A 22,896-nucleotide genomic window follows, 5' to 3' on the forward strand; every position below is an offset into this window, starting at 1 on the left:
GAGCTTTAAGGCCTTTGCAAGGCCATCAAAAAGGTAAGTTTCCAACAGTGCCTACACGTTACTGACTTTCAGTACAAAAACACTAATCCTTCGACAATTCAGTGTCTGGCTACCAATTCAAACCCAGATGTTTATATCAACAACACTCATCTGGACATTCTTGAAATACTCCCTTTTCCGAAGATAAAATGAGAGTCCACAAGAACCAGAAAAATATGAATCCTGTAGATTCTAAACCTCAAGCAACAAATGTCTCAACTCTCTCTCTCTCTCCCTCTCTCCTTTTTTTTCTTCTCTACTTTTCTTTTTCTTCATTGCATGTACATGATAAAATCAGGTAATAACCATACGAATAAGAGAGCCAAAAGAAGAAACATACAAAAAAAAGAAAAAAAAAAGGCACTAATCACTCATCTTACAAAGTTACAAGCTCCCAACTTTACTACCATTTGGCTTTGTCTTGGCCATGTCCACAAGATCTCCAAACAATTTATCCTCTGGCTTTGATGGCTTGTTGGGCTGAATGTAGCCAGAAGTAGTAGGCATCTGATAAGAGGTGGACATGTACCTGTTGTTATCTTGCATGGAAAGCCCATACATTCTCTGTTCAAAGAACTGAGGTGGGACACCATATCCATAGCCTCCAAACCCGTTGTTTTGCATCGACTGTGGATACATACCTTCCAGTTGGCTTTGCATTGGTTGAGTATACATGCCAGTTGCGAGATGGTTGCTTTGTAACAGTTGAGAATGCATACCTGGAAGTTGACCGCTCTGAATTGGCGGAGGATTTGTACCCATGAACTGATCACTCTGCATTGGTGGATAATGAGCACCTGTAAGCTGACCACTCTGCATTGGTTGAGGTTCGATGCCCTCAAGTTGGGTACTTTGCACTGGTTGGGCTTCCCAGGGTGGTGGTGGCAGTGCTCCGTCACCTTGGGCAGATGTACCTGTTAAGCAAACAAAAACGAAATTCGTATCAAACAAGAACAGACCAAAACCAGTCTGTTATGCAGCTATGTCCACAAATACCTCCGATATTTTTAAAATATTGCGATTTTATCGTGATATTTTGATAGAACAGAATCCTAAAACAATCCCGAGAATTTAAAAAATATAGCGATAATTTCATTTACCGTGATGGATAATATCACGATATTTTTACAATATTTTTATTTTTTATTTTTCATAATTTATATATTTTCAATAATTTAATTTTTATCATTTTTTTCGGATATAAACCCGGAAAAATAAAAAAATGATATATGCCAAGATTTTCCCTTCCCGAGAATGATATTTGTGACAGTTATGCAGCAATTGTCAAACTAACTTCACAGCAAACATGAGCTGCCTGCTTTAAGAGGACTAGAAATGATAGAATATGTAAAGAAATTCCAGCTATCCTTTTGCGTATTCCAATAGTCTCGGCAGTCTTATAATTGCGTGTGCCATGTAACTATCATTACTGGATGTGCAGTAGCAAAAGAAGCAGGAAGTGGGACAACAACAGAAAGCAGAAATTAATCCATGTCAGGGCTCAAAGCATTTGGAAACCATAAGGTTCTAAGGTAGGATAGGCACCTAAAATGAAAGATTTGCAATTAGAGGAATGATGGACTGAAGGGAGCCCTTGCAAAAAACCAGTTACAAAGGCGTTCCTATCGGTCCTGTCCAAAAAGTACATTTAACGCTGCTTTAACTTTATAGTTGTCAAGCCCTTTCCTATTTTTCTGTGCGGACTTTCTTTAGAAGGACCAATGGGGGCGCCCTTGTAACTGTTTTTTGCAAGGGCGCCCATCAGTCTATCAGTCCTCTTGCAATTATATCCCATGCAAAGGTGGAACAACTGAGAAAAAGATAATGTACTCTGAGCAACCTCACCATTCCATACAGGATTCGACGCATGGTTTAAATGGGTCTCTTGGGCGAGAGATGTCTGCTCATATAGGGGTTGCCCCATGTTTTGGACGCTCCCATTCGAATAAAACCCAGGTTGTGGAGGCTGCAGTGACTGCTGTGGAGGCTGAGAGTTAGGTGTTGAAGGGTATGTTTGTGGTGTTGGATAAACTGGTTGAGAATCCAACGAATTGGTAGCATTGTTGTTCTGGGAAAACAGGTCAGATAGAGCAAATATGTCCTGCTGAGAGGTAGAACTGGGAGATGATGCACTGACAGGAACAAGAACGAGTGAATTGTCAGCTTTTGGCGAATTGTAATCACCACTGAGAAGGTCCATATGGGGATCAATCTTTGCCAAAGGGGTTGGTGTACCATTTGCTGATGGAGGCATGGGAAGCAGTAATTGCTGGAGAGGAGGTTGGTTTCCTGAACTCGCAATTGAAGTAGTCCTGCATAAAAAATAATAATAATCTTATGTCCGTTAATGGCAATGGACAAAATGGCAAGTGACATCTAAAGAATATAATATCAGAAAGCATCCTAATTAGGAATTTTTGAGATCCGCAGCTACACAAATGCTAACCAATATTACAATCAATAAAATGAAAGATTAGCAATTGGACATGAAACTCCAAATCTGAAACATGGTTGAGTCAATCGATTTTGCCGGAAGCAATATCAACAACTCAGCTTATGTATTTCTGAAAAACACTTAGGCAAATAAATGATCGATAACCCATACATGTGGCTCTTTGGCTTGAAGTCATGGGTATGCTCCCCATTGACGCAAGTTTGAATCCCCCCGGGCTTACCCGAAGTGCATGGTATACAGGTGATTGCGCGCATCCGTAGGGAATAGTCCCGCCCTAAAAATTAGGGTGAGGATACCCTATGTCACCAATAAATAAATAAATGATCGATGATCGACCGGTCAAGTTTTTCATCAACCAAGCTAAGTTCATCAAATGCCAAAAGCAAAAATATTCTGCTCGAACCTTTTTTGGTATTCCTACTCTTCCAATTTTAAACTGATTATTTTTTATTTTTTTAACTATTATTTCACTACATTTTGACTAACTAGACTGAGTTAGACTCAGAAATTACAAGACCAAATTCCAAGTAGATTCTATTTTTCCGGCCTCAACGGAAACTGGTCATATACTCAACATTTAGTCAACTCCTACAAATGACTTGAAGGATATAAACATGATATTTGTGAAATGACCAGTGATCAGCAGTTTTATTATCACAAATTAATGACATATAATGCAATATACATAAAACTATAAAAGTAAATAGACCTATGAGAAAACTCAGATTACCCCTTATCGGTATTTGTCTTATTCTCTCCGACATCTATGAGTTCTTTAAGAGGCTTTGATTTCTCTACCCGAACAGCAGAACCAGAAGAAATGGCATCGTGTTTGCTCAGTACACGCTGCAAGTCATCATTCAGTAACAATCCTTGACAAAGCAGCTCATCATCCCTGTAAGAAGTGAAAGAGTATTACCACGGATTAGCCATTTTGGACATCAGGAATTTGAAACAAACAAAAAGCCTGACAATATTTCAAGGCACAAAGAACAATTCATATCCAAAATTGGATTAATGCAATTTTTGCAACTACACATTTACTATGATCATTAGCCAAGTCAGGTTGTCAGATAGGATAAAGGCACATCTCAATGTCGGACAAGGCGACAGGGTGTTGGACATTCAACTTGGAGATACTCAATGTCGGACGAGGCCACAGGGTGTTGGACATTCAACTTGGAGATATCCGATATCCACACACACACACACAGAGAGAGATAGGATAAAGGCACATCTCAATGTTGGACAAGGCGACAGGGTGTTGGACATTCAACTTGGAGATACTCAATGTCGGACAAGGCCACAGGGTGTTGGACATTCAACTTGGAGATACCCGATATCGCCACCCCCCCCCCCCCCCCCCACACACACACACACACACAGAAAGACAAATTATATATGCATATAAGAAAAATAGTAACAAAAAGAACCAAAATAAAACAGAAAAGGAGAAAATTAAATGTGGGACACAGATTGCCCGAAAGCTAAAATTTCTCTCATAACACCCTCTTTAGCAAGAGGTTCTGCTAAATCACTAGTGTCTTTAAGCACGTAGAAAAAAGGAGACATCATTTCCTAAACCCGCAACCAAAATCTCGTTGATTATGTGATTTAACTGTCATGGGGCTAAAGTACTATGGACCAGACAAGCAATAACATTCAACGAGTCACCTTCAATCGATAGATCTCCCTTCATCAAGAAGAGGCAGCCCCATAAGGAGGGCTCTTACCTTGATTCATAAGATACGTTAACATTTCTGAAAACACCTTCCCCTCCTGCCAGCCCCTGATTACCAAAGCATTGCGCCATTGCCCATCAAATTTGAACTTAATGGTATGATGCAGAAACCACTCAGCACTCCTCTTGTCCTCAACAATTCATTCCATTTTCTACATAAGTCTTGCACTGCAACCCCCAAAACTTATTTTTTTGCAAGCACTCACCCAATAATCAAGCTTTTGATGTCTAATATTAGCCTTCCAATTGATTTTTTTTTGTTGTGTGTGCGCATGTGCATGTGTGTGAAGCAACTTCCAATTGAGAAGCTTTTGTCCTCACTAATTATTTATTTCCTTTCTTTACAAGTTATACCACAAATGGGGACATATACTAAAGTCCTGGGTCCTTGTTACGTAGGTTATACAGAATCATTTATATGGAGTAGCAGGGAAAAGAAGCCTTACGAAGTTGTGTTCACAAGCTGTACCACTCTCTGCTTATATGTTCGACACTGTTCAACAAGATCAACAATTACATCTTGCTTGAGTCCCTGAAAATCAGCACCGAGATGTCTCAATAATTACAATGATATGCAAAGAAAGTAGCAAAGACTTGGGGTGTAAACCACACAGCATATATCAAGGTTTAAAAAAAATGGAACTCAAGTTAATCTCAACAACGGCCCGAGTCTCAATTAACTTACAACTCTGAAAGTACATAATCAAGATTTCAAGTTAAAAAGCTTATGATATAATATGATTCTCCAAGTAATAAATTGAAATTTGGAATAATTGAACAAGATTTTTTAGTGTTGCAAGTACTCAATCGAGTTTTTACGAGTTAAAAGAAAATGGAATTACCCCATTTTGATTTTATACTAAGAGTTTCTTGGGAATTCTGTTAAACACTGGTATATAGTTCTATATATGAAATCATTACTCTGTATATACTTATCAGGTTTTCAAGTTAAAAAGCTTATGATATAATATGATTCTCCGAGTAATAAGTTGAAAATTTGAGTAATTGAATAAGATTTTTTAGTGTTTCAAGCATGGTTTAAAATTTCGGTTTCGGTAACCGTTTCGGACCCCCACCGAAAACCGAAATTTCGGCAAAATCAGAAATTTCGGTTTGGTAATTTGATTCGAGATTCCGGACCAAATTTTCGAAATTCCGAAATTTCGGTAACACTATTTGTTAAAATAAATAATGGCATTTAATCGAAATTTCGGACCGAATCCGAAATTCGGTAAATGGCGAAAAATGAAATTTCGGTAAATTTCGGTTTCGGTCAAAATTAAAACCATGGTTTCAAGGACTCAATCGAGCTTTTACAAGTTATAAGAAAACGGAGTTTCCCCGTTGACTCGACCAGACTCTTGATTTTGTACTCAGTGAGTCTCATGGGTACTCTGTCCAGTTAAAGATATGTATATAGTTCTATATGAAATCATCCAAATGTCTCGACAAAATATTGTTACGAACGAAAACATGTTTTGAAGTTGAAAATCGCATCTACATGTACCTCTTTGTTCCCCGGGTCTAAAGCATTTAGCATTTCTGCAAGGACATCCATAATACCACGGGCATTTTGAATTTCTGTCAAGCTGACCAAAACGACAAAACATTAGTCCCATGGGAAAGGGGATTACACCAATAAATCAGTGAGCAGTAGCACTTTGAAGTACAATGAAACCGCAACTATAAGCATTGGTTAAAAGGAAAAAGGTTCCATAGTTCTCATTAACAAACAGAGCACATAACATGTGACTTTAAGCAAGAAAGAAGAAATTAGTTGAGCCAGAGTACAATGCATAGAGAATGACAAAATGCAGAAAGAAAGAGACCCCTACAAACAATGAATGGGTAATTTACTAATTTGTCAGGAAATAGTTCATTTTAGTCACGTGGATCCAGGAACTACTTTATTTTGTTAATATTCAATTATGACAATTATCTTTCGTTAATTGGATATATGAAAATGTTCCCACAGGATCAGGTGGAATACAAGTTGGTTCATTACGTCCTGATAACATACTTAATGTCATCCATGATGGACCATGATGCTTTTGTGCCGTGGAACTGCAGTTCTAATAAACTTTTTTAAATGTTAGACCGGTGAAACAGGAAAGCAAATATGAAACCAAGAATTACAACCACGGAGGTCTACATTGGTATAAATATCTATGGCATGAAATAAATGAGAGCTTATTTGGCTTCCACAAGTTAATTGGTGAGATTTTTTTTGTGGGATGATTCATTCCCAACAGATGAATGAATTGGATCATCAAACAGGTGGACACCACTTGTAAATTTGCCGACTAAACTTTTCCAATATCCATGACTACAAAATTGATTGTTTGAAATAAATAATTTAACACACACCCAGACACACACACGCACGCACGCACGCGAGCGCGCGCACACATATGGGATTTCCTAGGAACCATTGCACAAGGCATTTCGCAGACCGGCTGTTGCATGAGAAAGCAGCCACATATAGGCTTACTTTTAGTCTTATTCATTTAATTCATCCTATGTGGCTGCTCTCTCATGCAACAGCCGGCCCAGGAAATGCCTTCTGCGATGGTACCTAGCAAATCCATATATATATATATAGAGAGAGAGAGAGAGAGAGAGAGAACGGTTTCTACACACAAGTGTAGATAAGTTATCTACACACTAGCTTAAAATACAGTGGGGGCCCACATTGTTTGGGTGATCCAAACCATTCATTTGATGGGCCCTCACATAGATAGGCTGTGCCCAGAAAATCAGCTCCATAGGATCATCCTAACCCTTCGAACAGTGGAGGCAAAAAATGGACAGATTTGTGAAGGTTTATACACGTCCATTTTACCTCAACAAATCATAGGGTTGGGATGATCCTATGGAGCTGATTTTTTTGTGGACACCCTATCTATGTGAGGGCCAATCAAATGAATGGTTTGGATCACTCAAACAATATGCCCTCCACTGTATTTTAAGCTAGTGTGTAGATAACTTATCTACACTTGTGTGGAGAAACCGTTCTCTCTCGCATAAATAAATAAATAAATAAATATATATATATATATATATATATATATGAGAAAACGGTTCCTACACATATGTGTAGATAAGTTATCTACACACTAGCTTAAAATACAGTGGGGGCCACATTATTTGGGTGATCCAAACCATTCATTTTTAAGGCCCTCACATAGATAGGGTGTCTACAAAAAATCAGATCCATAGGATCATCCTAACCATTCGAACTTTGGAGGCAAAAAATGAACTAATTTGTGAAGGTTTAAAGACATCCATTTTACCTCCACAAATCGTAGGGTTGGGATGATCCTATGGATCTGATTTTTTGTAGACACCCTATCTATGTGAGGGCCTTTAAAATGGATGGCTTGGATCACCCAAACAATGTGGGCCCCCACTGTATTTTAAGCTAGTGTGTAGAGAACTCTCTACACATGTGTAGGAACCGTTCTCTCTCTCTCTCTCTCTCTCTCTCTCTCTCTCTCTCTCTCTCTCTCTCTCTCTCTCTATATATATATATATATATATATATATATATATATATATATATATCACTTTTGTTTGTCTTATTGACATTTAAGGTCATTTTTTTTAAATGAATGGATGATGGGAAACATGCATATAGGAGAAGAGAAAGAAGAAAATCTCTTTGCCCACTATAAATTGACCAGATTCAATTTGATGGTTTCCTCATTCTCTTGGAGGGACATGCAATCAAATTCAAGATCAACTGCAGTGACAATGGACAAACCAAAGCCATGGATGTGATAGGGACTAACGACTCATGTTTCCAAAGGAGGCAAGGGAAGACCTTGACACAGTACATGTGGTGTTGGAAACAATTGTGTTTTCCTTCTCCAAGTCGTTAGGTTTGATTCCTCATCTTCCTCCACTTGAATCTCCATGGAAACAAGTTGCCCAGGTCAATCCAAATTCAGGTACTCATGGCTTCCTCCCTCCGGATATAGCAGAGTGAATCATATCTTTTCACAAGAGGGTCTACTCAAGGCTTTGCTGTTGAGTTTCCAATCAGAATTCACAAAGATTCTTTTTTTTTCTGAAGGATGATTGTTTCTAAAAGGGCTCCCTAGAGGGGTTCCCTAATGGCTAAATAGAAAGGGTTTCAACAGCCTCTCTATAGGTTGTGCCACGATGGAGAGAAGGAAGCTTTTAGCTCTCCCCAGAGCCTTTGTCGTTGTGTGTGTGTGTGTGTGTGTGTGTGTGTGTGTGTGTGAGAGAGAGAGAGAGAGAGAGAGAGAGATGACAATCGTGGGAAGTAATGGTTTTAAATTTCGGCTGAAATACTGAAATTTCAGCCAGAGTCCCAAATTTAGGCCGAATTTAAGCCGAAATTTTGGGAAAATGTAATTTTTTTTTTTAAATCCAAAATTTTGGTAATTTTGACCGAATTTTTTTAAACAAAATTTAGGTATTTCGACTGAAATTCCAGTTTCGGCTATGTCCAAAACCGAAACCGAAATTTAAAACCTTGGGAAAAGTTACAGATTATTGGGTGACAGCGATGTATGAGAGAGGTGGTGATAGTGATGAGAAGAGGGATAGATGACAGGGCAATGGTCATGTATGAGACAGAGACCCAAAACCAAAAGGCTATTTTGATAATTTACGAATATAAAAAATTTTAAAGGAAAAAAAGAAAAAGCAGGTGGCATGGATAGAAACGGGGGTGGAAATACCGCTCAATACGGCACAGACACAATCTATAACGTAAGAGAGAAAGAAGGCAGAGGGAGGATTATACTTGCAAGCGTTCCACCCAATTTTGTTCTTCCTGCCTACACTTGAAGATCATCCCTTTCTTATGACCAAAATACCTTCTTGGTTTCTCCATGACCAAAAGAGGGAGAAAGGAAGGGAAAGGAAACAGAAGAGAGGTCTCTTCATCCAACCAAGGTTTTAAATTTCGATTTTGGTTTTGGTTTCAGTCAACAGGGAAACAGAAACATTTCGGTTTCGGTGAAGATGTCAGTGGAAATTTTATAAAATCACGGAAACGTATGGAAACATATGCAAATGATAAAATTATAAGATGAAACTTTGAGAAATGCTAGAATAAGCATAAACACAAACTCAGAAACCATCACATAAGCAAGAAAGACATCCATAATGGATTAATCACATCAAACATCTAGTGATAAGAAAGCCATCCATTGGTACCTCCTTGTAAGCTATAACTTCTTCCATTGCGGTCAGCGAATCAAGATGGTCTTTGACTTCTAATCATTCAAAGTTCCTTGTTCCGATCAATTACTCTTGTGGAGCATGATTAATGGGCCAAAATCATTGTCGATGGGGATCCTTACAGAGTGGAGTGTGATACCTACGGTCTACCTCATCTTCACCTCCTTCCGAATTAATCTCTATACAACCCGGTGCACTTGAAGCTTAAGGCATCTCTTGATTGCTTACTCATCTCCTCCATCTCTTGATCATGCTTCTCCGCTTGTTATTGAATCATCTCCCAAACATTATCAAGGTTCTTGTTTTCTAGCACATCTTCACTTGAATCAGGACTGGAGGGCTTTCTAGAAGCCATCTAGGTTTTGATACTAAATTATGATGCAACTTATAGCAAAAAAATGCAAGAGGCTTTTGATTACAATTGTCAACAATATATCTCAAATCTGGAATCAAATAAAAGATAAATTACAATAGAAAATCACAACAACTAACCTTTCAATGGATAAAAAATTAAAAAGGATAAAAATCTGCTGCAGAAATAGATTTAATCTAGGTTGACTACAAGCATAGATCAAACCCAATGATATTCCTAATTCCTTTAGGAATTTACTGTGGAAAAACCCTTCTTTTTTTTTAATTATTAGGGAAAAATCATTCTACACAATCTGTTTTTGAAAAAGCAATTCCATGTGGCTAGGAAAAAACCATTCTACATAATCTTTTTTTGAAAATTAGAGTTCTGAGCAATTAAAGTAATAATGGTAGAGATGTATAGAATATGCATATTGCAGAGTTGAATTTGCATAGGGAACAACAAAAATTATTCAGCATACATGGGGAGAGAAGGATCCAGTTGATGTACCTCAAATTTGGAAAATCGGGACCCATGGAAGACTCAGGTGCTTCTTGACAGAGATCAGGACTGCGTGAAGATTGAGTATAAGATGACAGAGGTTGTGTCTGTGGAGGAGTAAATATGGGTGTAGATCTCTCAGCTCTTTGAGGAAATACTGCTCCAACACGCTGATACACAAAAAGTAAATTTATCTAAGTAAAAGAAGACATTACAACTATCTTCAACACTAGTATGAATAAAGCTTCTGCGAACCAAGAAATGATGGTGATCCTTTATTTAGTTAGGGCTATGGTTCTCATCTATGTTACATGGGTTCTTCTAAATGGGAGAAGAATCCGTGTCGGACACGCCTCGGATTCCAATACTTCAGGATTCTTTGAGATACTTCTAGGTCTCTTTTATTTGTTTTCTTCTTAATACTACCTACCACAACTTTACAATTACCGCATGTTTTAGTTTTACCCATCCTAATAGTAAGTTTCTAAAAATGGAAATAAACTTCTTCTTTTTTTTTAAATTGACAAATATATTCATACCAGCAAAATTACAATGGGGACCAGTAGTCCCACTAGATTTACATAGTATGAATTGCCCAGGAGCATTCACCTTGGCCCAAAAGAAAACCCATTTCCCCTTACATTACCCAATAGCCTCAATTGAATCGAATAAAGCAAAAAATGCCATCTTTGTGAAACCCCCAAGTCAAGATCGTGACCTGCCACGTCACACCGATTTCTCCTTTGCAATCTGTTGGGAAATTCGATTTTCAAAAATCTTGCTCGAAGGCCCAGAGCTATTGTGCGCCCCTAACCGTGCACGACAGCCAACCACCCAACATCATCATCGGATCTCCGGCGGCCTCCACCTCAAACCACCACCAAGCACCGACGGCTCCCCAATAAAAATATATCAAATTCTTCCACCATCATCTCCAAAGCCTACTTCCACTAACCCAAAAATCATCCCATCCAAAAGTATACTCCTAGCCCTAACCCTAAACTGTAACCCTAAAAACTATACTACTCCCCCACCTCCTTCCCCAATCAACCCTAACCCTAACAACCCTAAAACTCCCCTCCTCTCCTCCACCTTCAAACCTTAACCCTACAAGGTTCATTGCCGCTATCCACAACCTCCCTCAACTCCATATCCAACCTCCCCCTTTTTTCCTGAATCCAAACACCATTTTCCTTACCTCGGCCCCTTCCACAGCCTCCAACAACTCCCCCATCCATTTTCTCCATCAACCCTAACTCGATCCGGCCCTTTCACCATTAAATCCGGCCTTCTCGAGCCCAGCTCCGGCCATTCCGCCCTATATATGGCTCCCGGCTTTCCATGACCCCTCGATCCGACAATTCACAGCCTCTACAGCCTCGCACCGCCTATAGCTGGCCTTCCACGGCTCCAGGTCTAGCACCCCACGGCCTTTCACGGCTATCGGCAACCTTCACGATTTTCCTCGGCTCCAAATCCAGCTTCACGGCCTCCACGGCTCCCAATCCAGCCTCCATGGCCCCAGATCCTGCTTCCATAGCCCTAGATCTAGCCACCACGGAAAAGCCATGTTCTAGATCTGGCCTCCACGGTTCCCGATTCGGCCTCCGCGGCTCATCTTTTGCCAACCATGGGAGAGACGGTAAAAAGGGTTAGCAATGGGGAGAGAGGGGGAAACGAGCGAGAGAGAGAGGGAGAGGGAGAATGAGCGAGAGAGAGAGAAAGGGAGACAAGAGAGAGGAAGATGTGGGAGAGAGAGGGGACGAGAGAGAGGAAGACGAGAAGGAGAAACCACCTCCCTCCCTAGGCCGACGCCCTAGGGAGGGAGCTTTTTTAATCGCCTTTTTTTCGCCCAAGTCTCACTCTCCTCAGATATCTAGTTTGCTTATTAAAATTTTCATTATATTACTTGTTATATAAGAAATAAAACATTATGTCTACTTTGCTTATTAAAAGTTTCATTATATTACTCCGTATAATCATATTATGATGTAAAAAAAATTAAACTTTGATAATTGATTAAAATATTTTGGCGAATCCACGAATCATTCTTTTAAGGTTTGCTGAATCCGACACTCGCATCTGTGCTAATGCAACATAGGTTCTAATATTCAGGAAAGTTAAGGCCAGCATAAATGAGCAATTATAACTTGTTGTTATGCTTAGTTCATACAATATTCTACAAAAGGCTGAATCTTAACCGTGGTTTTAAATTTCGGCCAAAATCTGAAATTTCAGACCAAAATTTCGGATTTCGGGAGGGACCAAAATTTAAAACCGAAACTGAAATCTAAAAATTTTGCCCGAAATTATAAGATTTACACCAAAATTGCCACCGAAATTTCCACTGAAATTTCATTTTCGGCTGAGGCCGAAACCGAAACCAAAACCGAAGTTTCAAACCTTGATCTTAACATCTTTCAATAAAGTCCATGCATAACTCCTTGCCTTAAGAAAAGCACAGTCAATAAGTTCTTCCAAACACCAAAGACTAGGCCTTACCAATAGCTCCTGGTAAGCAGCATAGTATTGTGGATATCTTGCCCTTGGCCCACCAAAAGCCTCTTGCCATGTATCTATTAGAATAAGTATCTTCTCCCTAACATGTGAATCAGGCTGCAAAGATGTAAAAATCAAGATCATGAATGATTTCCAACAGGAAATAATTGTGATAAACAAAAGATAGGCCAAAACTCGCATAGAATATTGCAACCTTTTTTTTCACTATCTTCACCATCTCATGCAGGATGTCTTTCTCTGCAACATGCATATGAACAATATCTCCACAGTTCTTTATCAATGTCTCCAACAGCTGGAATATGGCAGAATATGACTATTACCATGATGTGAGACAGATAAAACTATTGGCAAAGGCTTCATGTCCTCACAACATATACAAAGCATATTTCTTTTATGTCTTACACACACACAAAATAAATACACAGTTTTAAGGTACCCGATTAATATCAATTCCACATAAATCAACAATGCAGAGTCAGTGTCTTCCGATAACTAACTTGTGTCCTTAAATAATGTTCCCAGATACCTTATATGTAAACTCACATCGACATCCATGACACTTGCAAGTGAGACAGAGAATGAGAGTCCAAATAAAAACAAGTGAGAGAGAGAGAGAGAATGAGTTAGTGCAATTATCCCTTGTCGCAATGTCAAATAAAATCAAGTGAGAGAGAGAGAGTCCAAAACTCCAAATACTCGATCGAAGAATAACAACAATGCCATATGATTACCCCCCCTTCTCGGCTTCAAATACAACTAAGTACGTGCCACATAAAAATTATGAATGAAAGCTCTCCCCTAACTAGTTCATCCAGCTGCACTAAACAATGCATGAAAGCTCTTCAATTTTAACAAAGATGTCTGGATGTCTGGGCAACTACTAATTTTTTATACCCTTCTTTCTCAGATTATATGCACAGTTACCAACATGTGATCAAATACTAGATGCTATGGATGTAGTTAATTTTCACAATAAAAGATCAACGCAAGCACGAAATGCTCCATTGGTCTATATATAGAGAAAACAGTTCCTGCGCTCGATGGGGTGTGTACCAAAAATCAGCTTCATTGGATCATCATAGGGTGTCCATTTGTGGGGGTGAAAATGGACAGATACTGTTTGTCCAGTAATCTGCCCATTTTTTCACCCCAAAAATGGAAGGGTTAGGATGATCTTGCGCGGCTTCGCCTATTGGAAGATAAGTCACATCTGGCGGGAAGGCAATGCTGCAGCAGATTTCCTTTCTAAATGGGATTGTTCCATTAAAGGGGAGGCCATCCTTTGTGAAGACCTCCCTCCCGAGCTGCTAAATCTGATTGCCTTGGATGAGGCGAACGGTTTATAAGCGCTTCTGATGGGCCCCTACATGCAGTCTGTTCAGGCTTTGCTCCTTATGGGCTTTTGTCTCAGGCACCCCTCTCCTGGCGGTTCGGCTCTTGTATTTATTTTTCTTATGCCTGTTTTGCCCTAGAGGCCCTCCTTTGTAACTTGTTTTTTCTTAATGGAATCTGGTCGGGGTTTGCCTAACCCCAGCTTACCTACCAAAAAAAACAAGGATGATTTAATGGAGCTGATTTTTGGTACACACCCCATCCATGATGGGGTCTTTCAAATGAATGCTTAGGATCACCCAAAAAATGTGGCCCCACCATGATTTCTGAACTCGGGCGCAGATAAGCTTATCTGCTCTCTCTCTCTCTCTCTCTCTCTCTCTCTCTCTCTCTCTATATATATATATATATATATATATATATATATATATATATTGCATGTTTTGACATATAGGCAGCGAATATGCGTAAGGGAATGCCTGTGAAGAGTTGCAAGGATCATACAGACTAATTAAACATAACGAGAAATAGTAGTTCTCACCGTGAGAGCGAGAAGTTGAAGCTTTGGATTCTTATTTCCAATGCGCTTTTTAAGGCCTTTTACGACGTCCTTTACTTGTCTGATCAACCAAAAGTAATGAGAAAATAATGACAATTTGAAAAGCAAACAACCACTAGCATATTATCATCCGGCTGGTGCTGTTACAGTATTACAAAGCTAGAGAATTGATTGAATATTGTAAAATCAATAACTGATAACTAGCTGTAATTTAGTGTTACCAGAACATGTGCGAGTGAAGTTTCCTGTTCTCTGTTACATTGATTCTCCATGAATGGGCGACCTACCCATGTCGGACATGTGTCGGATTCCAATACTTTAGGATTCACTGTCACACTTCTAGATCTTTTTTACCAATTTTTTCTAAATAATACTATGAGAAATTTAGATTTATCACATGTCTTGAGTTTTATCTATTTTAATAGTAAATTTTTTATATGAAATAAAATATTATATTTACTTAACTTACAAAAATGTCCAATATATATTACCTATTATAACCATATTATCATGTAAAAGAAATAAACGAGAGTTATTTAACAGCAGAAAAATAAAATGAAAAATTCAAATTGATTATTACTTTGTTAAGAGCTTCTCAACTGGCATGCATTGGAATTAAATTGAGGTTGTCTTTTCAAACCTTCTTCTGGTTTATATTATCTTCTCTTAGAATTTGTTTTACTCATTCATTTGTATACAGCAGTGACCCCATGTTTGGATTTTTAGAGGTAAATATGCTCCCATGCTGTAATTAGGTGCACTAAGCGGAGGCAATAGAATCAATATTACCTGAACACTTGTACCATTTGGGGTTTTGCCATGCCAACATTTGGTGACACTACACGATGAATACAAAGTATCTTTGGATATATCAATATGCAAAAGCATCACACGCCTTTTTAAGAGAGGTATCCAAACATAGGACCTTTGCAAATCTCTACTTCATTTTTTGGTTTGTTTTTTTTTCCTTCTTTCGAAACCAAAGACACTCCTTTCTTGCAAACACTCAGCTCACCGTCACCTCTTGGTATTGAAAATGCTATTTAAGGGTGTATCTCTCTCATAGTCTAGGGTTCACTTCTATTCCTTTTATTATATCCAACAACTCGTACATATCAGATAATCACAATTCTGCAGAAATCAAATATTTTCATTTAGCCTGCTCTCGACCAAATTCTATAGAAATCAAAGTATCATCCAGCTGTACCCCAACATTACAAGGACTTGTATGAGTGAAGTGCCCTGGTGACAATAAAAAAATGTTATTTACCAGCACAGAAAATTAAAATAAACATTTCGAATTGATTATTACTTTGTTTAGAGCTTCTCAATTGACATTCATTGGAATTAAACTGATATTGCTTCTTTTTTTTTCAAATCTTCTTAGGATTTATATTATCTTCTCTTAGAATGTTGTTTTAATTTATGCACTTTTATACAGCAGAATTTAGAGGTAGAAGAGTCGGACAATTAAAGACACTTTTACAATTGGCATCCATGGCACATGTCCAGGTGAAAAGGCTGTAATTAGATACACTAAACAGTGGGCCATGGAATCAATGTTACATGCCACAAGGCCAGATGACATTGCTGTAATTAGAAGCACTAAACAGGGGCCATGGAATCAATGTTACCTGAAAACTTCTACCTTGGGTTTTGCATTGCCAGTATTTGAGAATATCACATGATAGATACAGACAGAATATCCAGCGGATGATATCAATATTCAAAAGCACGGCATCCCATTTTAAGAGAGATGTCCCAACATATGACCTTTGTAAATCTTTCTTTCATTTTTTTCTTTTGGTTTGCTTTTTTCCTTCTTTTTTTTTTTTTTTTTAAACGACAGACTCACTCCTTTCTCGCAAGCACTCAAGCTCACCTTCATCTCTTGGTATTGAAAATTCTATTTAAGGGAGAATCTCTAGTGGTTTAGGGTTCACTTCTATTATTTAAGTACAGCAAACAAGGCATACATATTAGAGAACCACAATTCATGTTCCTCTTTCTTCTGTGTGTGAGTGTGGGGTTCTCAAAATCTCTCCAGTGAGCACTTCATCTTCATCGCATAATCTTCTCTAAGGATAAAATTCTTGAATAGTAGTAAGATGGACCCCCCCCCCCCCCCCCGGCAACCAAATCAAATATCATCAAATTAAACTTTGGTGGGAACACTCATGAAAACCCAAAGTCGTTTGGTATTGGAGTATTTAGAGGTGAATGGAGAGATATCAAGGTTTATTCGGTAAAGTAAGGGCTCTTATTTCTTTTGATGACAGCAAAGAATTTTATTCAAGGGACTAGGACTGAGATAGCCCCGTTCAAAAAAAGGAAAAAAAAGCTAAGCAAAAATTACAAACAAAAAAACAGCAGCAGCTAAGCAATAGGAACAGAATGCAAAAGTATAATCCCATCACGGTCAGCCCCCAACTTTGTGAGATCATTAGCCATGGAGTTGGCCAAATGGGGGGAGTGAGATGAGGATATCTTGAGATTAATGCACGCTTCACTAATCCACGTGATAATGTTTGCAAACTTCCATGGGCCGTGAGATTTATATGTAGCGGAGAGAAAATAAAATGGAACAGCCCCCATAGCGATGTCATTAGAACCCCTTTTATAGGTCCCCGCTATATCGCGACACTCCGGACCGCCTCGCTGATCAGCAACACATGGATTCTGCTCGGAGCTAGCGGAGTTACGAGGCCCGAGGCATGAATCCTCGAAAACTGTATGAGCGAGCGCGTTCACAGCGGCATCGTATAGCCAGTCTCGGAAACCCCACTCTGAAATACTGGATTTACTTCCTTAACCCTCAACGGCTCAAGGAAGTGGGGGGCAATATGATGGGGGTAAAATCAAACCACTAATAAGATGAAGACACGTGGCGTTGGGTCCATGCAGACCGGAAACCCCTAATCCGGTGCCCTAGAAAAAGGTTCTAGCCTCCAAGGCTGAGACCGGATACACGGGTCTCAGGGGAGTGCAAACCCACAACTGCCTTCCACCGAAGCGACCACGCAGCCATCGACACGTGGCCATCTCTAGGCACATGTGACCACCATCACCCATGAGCCTACTGACATTTACCTACCCTCAGAGCCATACTGCATGATACATGTCCGTCACCTCACCGACGCATGCCGCCTCGCAGGAAACAAGTCACATCACTTAACCGCCAAAAAGAGCAGAACGCCTCACAAACCTTCCAATCACCTCAATCTCCCGTACCTGCCCCTTTTAAGGATCGTGCCATGCCCCAGCAGTGTCCAATCAGCTCTATCCTTAGGCAACCGTAGCTTGCCAGGTGTTGATACGACAAAACGGCAAATAACACGGCGCCACATCGCCGTTACATCATACCCTGGAATACTAAACCTCCACTTACAAAAGGGAACCCTCCTCTCTAGACCCAAGGTAACACACAACTCTCTTGTGCTAAGCTCTCATTCTTTTGATCTCCCAACTAACTTGAGCGTCGGAGGGTTCCCCGGGAGTTCCAACTCCGGGTGGTCCCTAACATGTTGTCTGTGAGCGCAAGTCACAGGTTGGGCTAATCTCCTTGCCGTCAGCGTCGGAGTCAGACAACATGTGGGATCGGCATCATCATAGTCATTCGTTTGCTCAGCCGGATGTGAGCATCAACAAAGGGAACATCCATTAAAAAATATATAAAAGTGGGAATAAAACTTTGTCACATAAATCATAAAGGAAAATTCCAAAATCTAGTATAAATCTTTATGAGATGCATTTGGCTTGCATGGCCAAGTGGGACACGGCGGAATTATGTAGCCATGAGTCACATCGCCCTTTCATAATAAAAGCTAAATGAAAAGTTGCAAAATAACCAAATTCGTTGCCTGGCTGAGGGAGTGTTTCAACCCTATGTAACAGAAAGAAAGCCCCAATGGTTTGGGAATCAACCATGATGCAAATATCAGGGAATTCCATTCTATACATACAGAATGACAACCGGTTGCAAGACACATAAAATCAACGCATGTTCATGAGAAACTTTGCCATAGCCCTATCACCAATCTCAGTAGGCTGGTCTCCAAAGTAAGCTACAAATCCGCACACCATTCAGATATTATCAAAAAACACTTATTCTCTAATCTTCTACGTATCAAACGGACTGAGATTTCAATGTATCTCAACATTATATAATAGATATGTGTTATGTTTTTCCGACAAATTTCTTCCCCTTTTGTTTATTGTCATTCTCTTTAATAGATTTCTTTTATGGGATTTGCTAGGGTCCATGGAAAAAGACATTTTGCAGCTGGTCTGCGCATGTCAGACCAGCAACCCTGTGAATGAAGACAACTGTTTTTGTCTCCATTCACGAGGTGGCTGGTCTGACATGCAACAGACCAGCTGCAAAATGCCTTCTGCGATGGACCCTAGCAATTCCCTTCTTTTATAGTATCAAAGAAACAAACAAACAAAAAATCTTTAGGTCACTGATATTTGCACATCCATGTCTTTTATTGTATCAAAGAAACAAAAAAAAAATATTCAGTGGCCATTCTTTATTAGAATTTTATACCATTAATAAATCAAACTAAAGATTGTTCTGAACAAGACCAAGAGAAAGAAACTACAAGGCACAAAACAAAAGACAGATCACAAGTAAATATGGAAATTAATCACACAAAAAAATCATACAACCTTACAGATCAAGAGTATCAGAAAGAGATTCCATAAACACTTCAATTACATTGAAAAAGGCCCAAATTTTTAAAAAAAAAAAAAATGGTAGAGGATTAAATACCCAGGGTCATGATTCAGGATATCACAGATCTCAATGTTCATTGCCCAATCAGGACCGATCAGCAAATCACTCGTTGCCCGATCAACCAGCGAATTAACCATTGCTTCGTGAATTTCTTTCACAAGCCCTAAAAGATAGAATAGCCCAAACTAAAACAAACGATCCTTAAATTGGCTAAGAGGAATTTGGAATCGAAGATCGGGTCGGAGTGGAGTTTTCCGGCGAGATTGCAAGGACTCTTACCGTGATTTCTTAAATTAGATGATCAGAGAAGAGGATATAGAAGAGAAATTAGGGAAAGAAAGTGGGTTTGATCGAGAGAGGAACGGGGTTTCTGAAACTCCGATTCTTTTGGAAGAGTAGTATAGAATTTCGTTTTACGCCAACCTCGGGCCTTTTTCTAGTTGGACTTTAATTTGGGCAATGATTTATTCGCATCCCCTGTAGGATAATTCGCGCCCCTGTTAAGAAGAATTGAAGTGGTGTTTGGCTGTACTCTACGGCGAACTTCATAGGATGATCCAACCCATCCATTTGTTGGGCCCCAATGTAAATAAGCTATGCCCCAAAATTCATTTCCAAATGATGATGCTAATTCCTGGAGAGACTGCACATTATAACTCTAACTCAACTCAACTAAGCCTTTGTCCCAAGCTAGTTGGGGTCAGTCCTTTGAAAATTTTCATGAAGAAGGTGAAAGGAACTACCTGGCTCAAATTGACTAAGTCTAATCCTGACACTAGTTGGCTTCATCTACATGATCATTTTCTTCCACTCTATCCTATCCAAGGTCATGTTATTTGTTTTGTTCTTAGCCCTCAAGTCCTTCCTCACTATTTCTACCCAACTTGTTTTCAGTCTGCCCGTACCTTTTTTTACTCAATAAACTTGGCACGAGTCACTTCTTTTAACTGGAGCATCCAAAGGCCTACGCTGGATATGCTCAAACCATCTTAAGCAGTGTTCTCCCATCTTCTCCTCAATTGGTGCCACCCCCACCTTTTTACGGATGTCTTCATTTTTAATTCAATCTAACCTTGTGTTGCCGCACATCCATCTAAGCATTCGCATCTCTGCTACACTCATCTTATGCACATGATGCTTCTTGGTGGCCCAACATTTTGACTCTTATAGCATGGCTGTCCTCGCAGCTGTCTTATAAAATTTTCCTTTTAACTTGGTAAGTATTTTACGGTCGCACAAAACTCCTGAAGCACGCTTCCACTTCAACCAACCTGCTCTTATTATGTGGTTACCATCATCCTCAATCTCTCCTTCCTTATTTATGATTGAACCAAGATAGCGAAAGATATCACTCTTAGGTAACTCTTGTCCAGTAATATTTACTACATCCTCGCCCCGCCTCCTTACATTACTAAAGTTGCACTCCATATACTGTATCTTAGCCATGCTTGGTTTAAAATCTTTGGATTCCAAAGTAGTTCTCTATAACTCTAACTTAGCATTATGAAAACCTTTATTATATAGAGAAGGCCAATATTTTTTAAAAAGTATGGTGTGCCCACTTTATAAGATGATCCAAAACGTTCATTTGTAGAGCCACCACATAAATAGGATGTACCCATACATCATCTCCATACTATATGATGATCCTAACCCTCTGATCTTTAGAGATCTGCTTTGATACTGACATGGGTTATAGAGCGCTCTCTCTCTCTCTCTCTCTGTGTTGAGTGCGAGTGAAATCCATATTTTTTTCAAATAGTTGACTCGCTTCATATGATGATCCAAATTGTCCATTTGTTGGGGCACAGCATAATTAGGTGGGGCACAGCATAATTAGGTTGTGCCCCGTGTATCAGAGGTTTTTAGAGTGTACAATCTATCTACAAATCAGAGGGTTAAGATCATCCTATGGAAATGATAGTCGAGGTACATCCTATATATGTTGTGAGAGGGCGAGCGTTGGCGCAATGGTAAGGTTGCTCCATTATGACCTGGTGGTCACGGGTTCGAGTCACGGAAACAGCCTCTCTGCAAAGCAGGGGTAAGGCTGTGTACCTCTAGCCCTCCCTAGACCCCGCAATGGTGGGAGCCTCGTGCACTAGGCCGTCCTAACCTATATATGTTGTGCCCCAAAAAAAAAGAATGGTGTAATGGCTAGGGTGACTTTTATAATCTCAAGTGTGAGTTGCTCGTCTTGGTTTGTGGAGGTCGCAACTGACTCTGCCCTGAATCTTATAATAAAACAACGTTTATTTCCTTAAAAGATAGCTCTCTCCAGACCGTGTTGAGTCCATAGTTAGCAAAACTCCATTTTAAACGATATTTTTAAAATAAAATAAAAACGCATTTAAAATTCCATTTAAAACTTTTACATCGAATAAAACTCCGTTTTTTTCTTCTTCAGGCAAACGTTTTAAACACATTTTTTTGGCCAACTTTCCAATTTTACCGCCACCATATTTTGTAAATAACAAAAATCTAAACTCATTTTCTTGTGTTTCCGTTTTTTTACTGCGTTTTTTTTAACTGATCCCGTATTAAACTCGATTTTTTGTCGTTTCGTTTTTTTGTCAAATTATGTTTTGCTAACTATGGTTGAGTCCTAATTCTCACCCTCACTAGGCAAAGAAAAATGTGTTCTTCCCCGTCGATGGAAACCCGATCAGGGTTTTTACATGAGTTCGCTTGCTTAAGTAAAACCAGCCCTCCTAGAATGGATGCTTCTTTAAAATAAATCAACGACATAAAAGGTCTAATGTGAGCGAATGACCTAATCTCTTTACAATGTATACAAAACCAACTAGACACCTCCAAGAATTGGGGAGTATTTGAGCCGAAACGAGCCTGTAATATCTAAAGACTTCTACAATGAAGGGATGAACAGGAAATCTGAAGCCGGCCTTGAGAGTGTCCTCGTAGACACAACTCGGCTGACCTAGAGCAAGCCCACTCACCAAGGAGAGGCAACCTAATATCTACAAACTCTCTAAGGAAATTAATAGACCCTTCGGAGAGAGGGGAAACTCGGGAAGCGACCCCTCGGAGTATGAAGAAGAGCCTAAACTAGAAGAGTTTGACCTAGAGCTAGAACTAGAAGATATTGTAGAAAGAAAGGAATGTAAAGGAGAGAGAGGGAACTTACTTAGAGATGAGCTAAACCGACCGTGCAGAAAGATGAGGAAATCAGGCTAAGTGGATTGCACTAGAAGATGAGGAAGCCGAACTAGGTGAACCGAGCTCTTTGTATTGGATCAGATATTTCTTTCTCCTCTCGAATGATTTTCATCAACGTAAAAATGTGCTTAAACAAGCACTTACAGATAAGCATTGCAAGATAAATATAAGATGGAGATAATCCTTTTTCTAATCCAAATCTAAATTGATTCCCTTATCTATTCTAACTACGCCTCTTCTCATCCAATACATTGTAATCCAATGGTCA

At 39.3% G+C, this 22,896-nt stretch overlaps 1 protein-coding gene across 1 annotated transcript; it reads right to left on the reverse strand.

Moving 5' to 3' along the window:
* Positions 1–203: 203 nt before the first annotated feature.
* LOC143846389 (TOM1-like protein 9) lies at positions 204–19,987 on the reverse strand. The gene is made up of 10 exons (XM_077354820.1): positions 19,488–19,987; positions 14,696–14,774; positions 13,016–13,114; positions 12,805–12,918; positions 10,312–10,472; positions 5,743–5,824; positions 4,682–4,767; positions 3,225–3,389; positions 1,885–2,351; positions 204–953 (listed from the first exon to the last, which is right to left on the reverse strand). The coding sequence occupies exons 1-10, from the start codon at positions 19,586–19,588 to the stop codon at positions 424–426; spliced, it is 1,884 nt and encodes a 627-aa protein (XP_077210935.1). The 5' UTR covers positions 19,589–19,987; the 3' UTR covers positions 204–423.
* Between the last annotated feature and the right edge of the window lie 2,909 nt (positions 19,988–22,896).

The sequence above is a fragment of the Tasmannia lanceolata genome, unplaced genomic scaffold (assembly GCF_043159265.1).
Source record: "Tasmannia lanceolata isolate RefF3 unplaced genomic scaffold, GAP_Taslan_0.1 ptg000015l, whole genome shotgun sequence".
In the NCBI taxonomy this organism is placed as follows: Eukaryota; Viridiplantae; Streptophyta; class Magnoliopsida; order Canellales; family Winteraceae; genus Tasmannia; species Tasmannia lanceolata.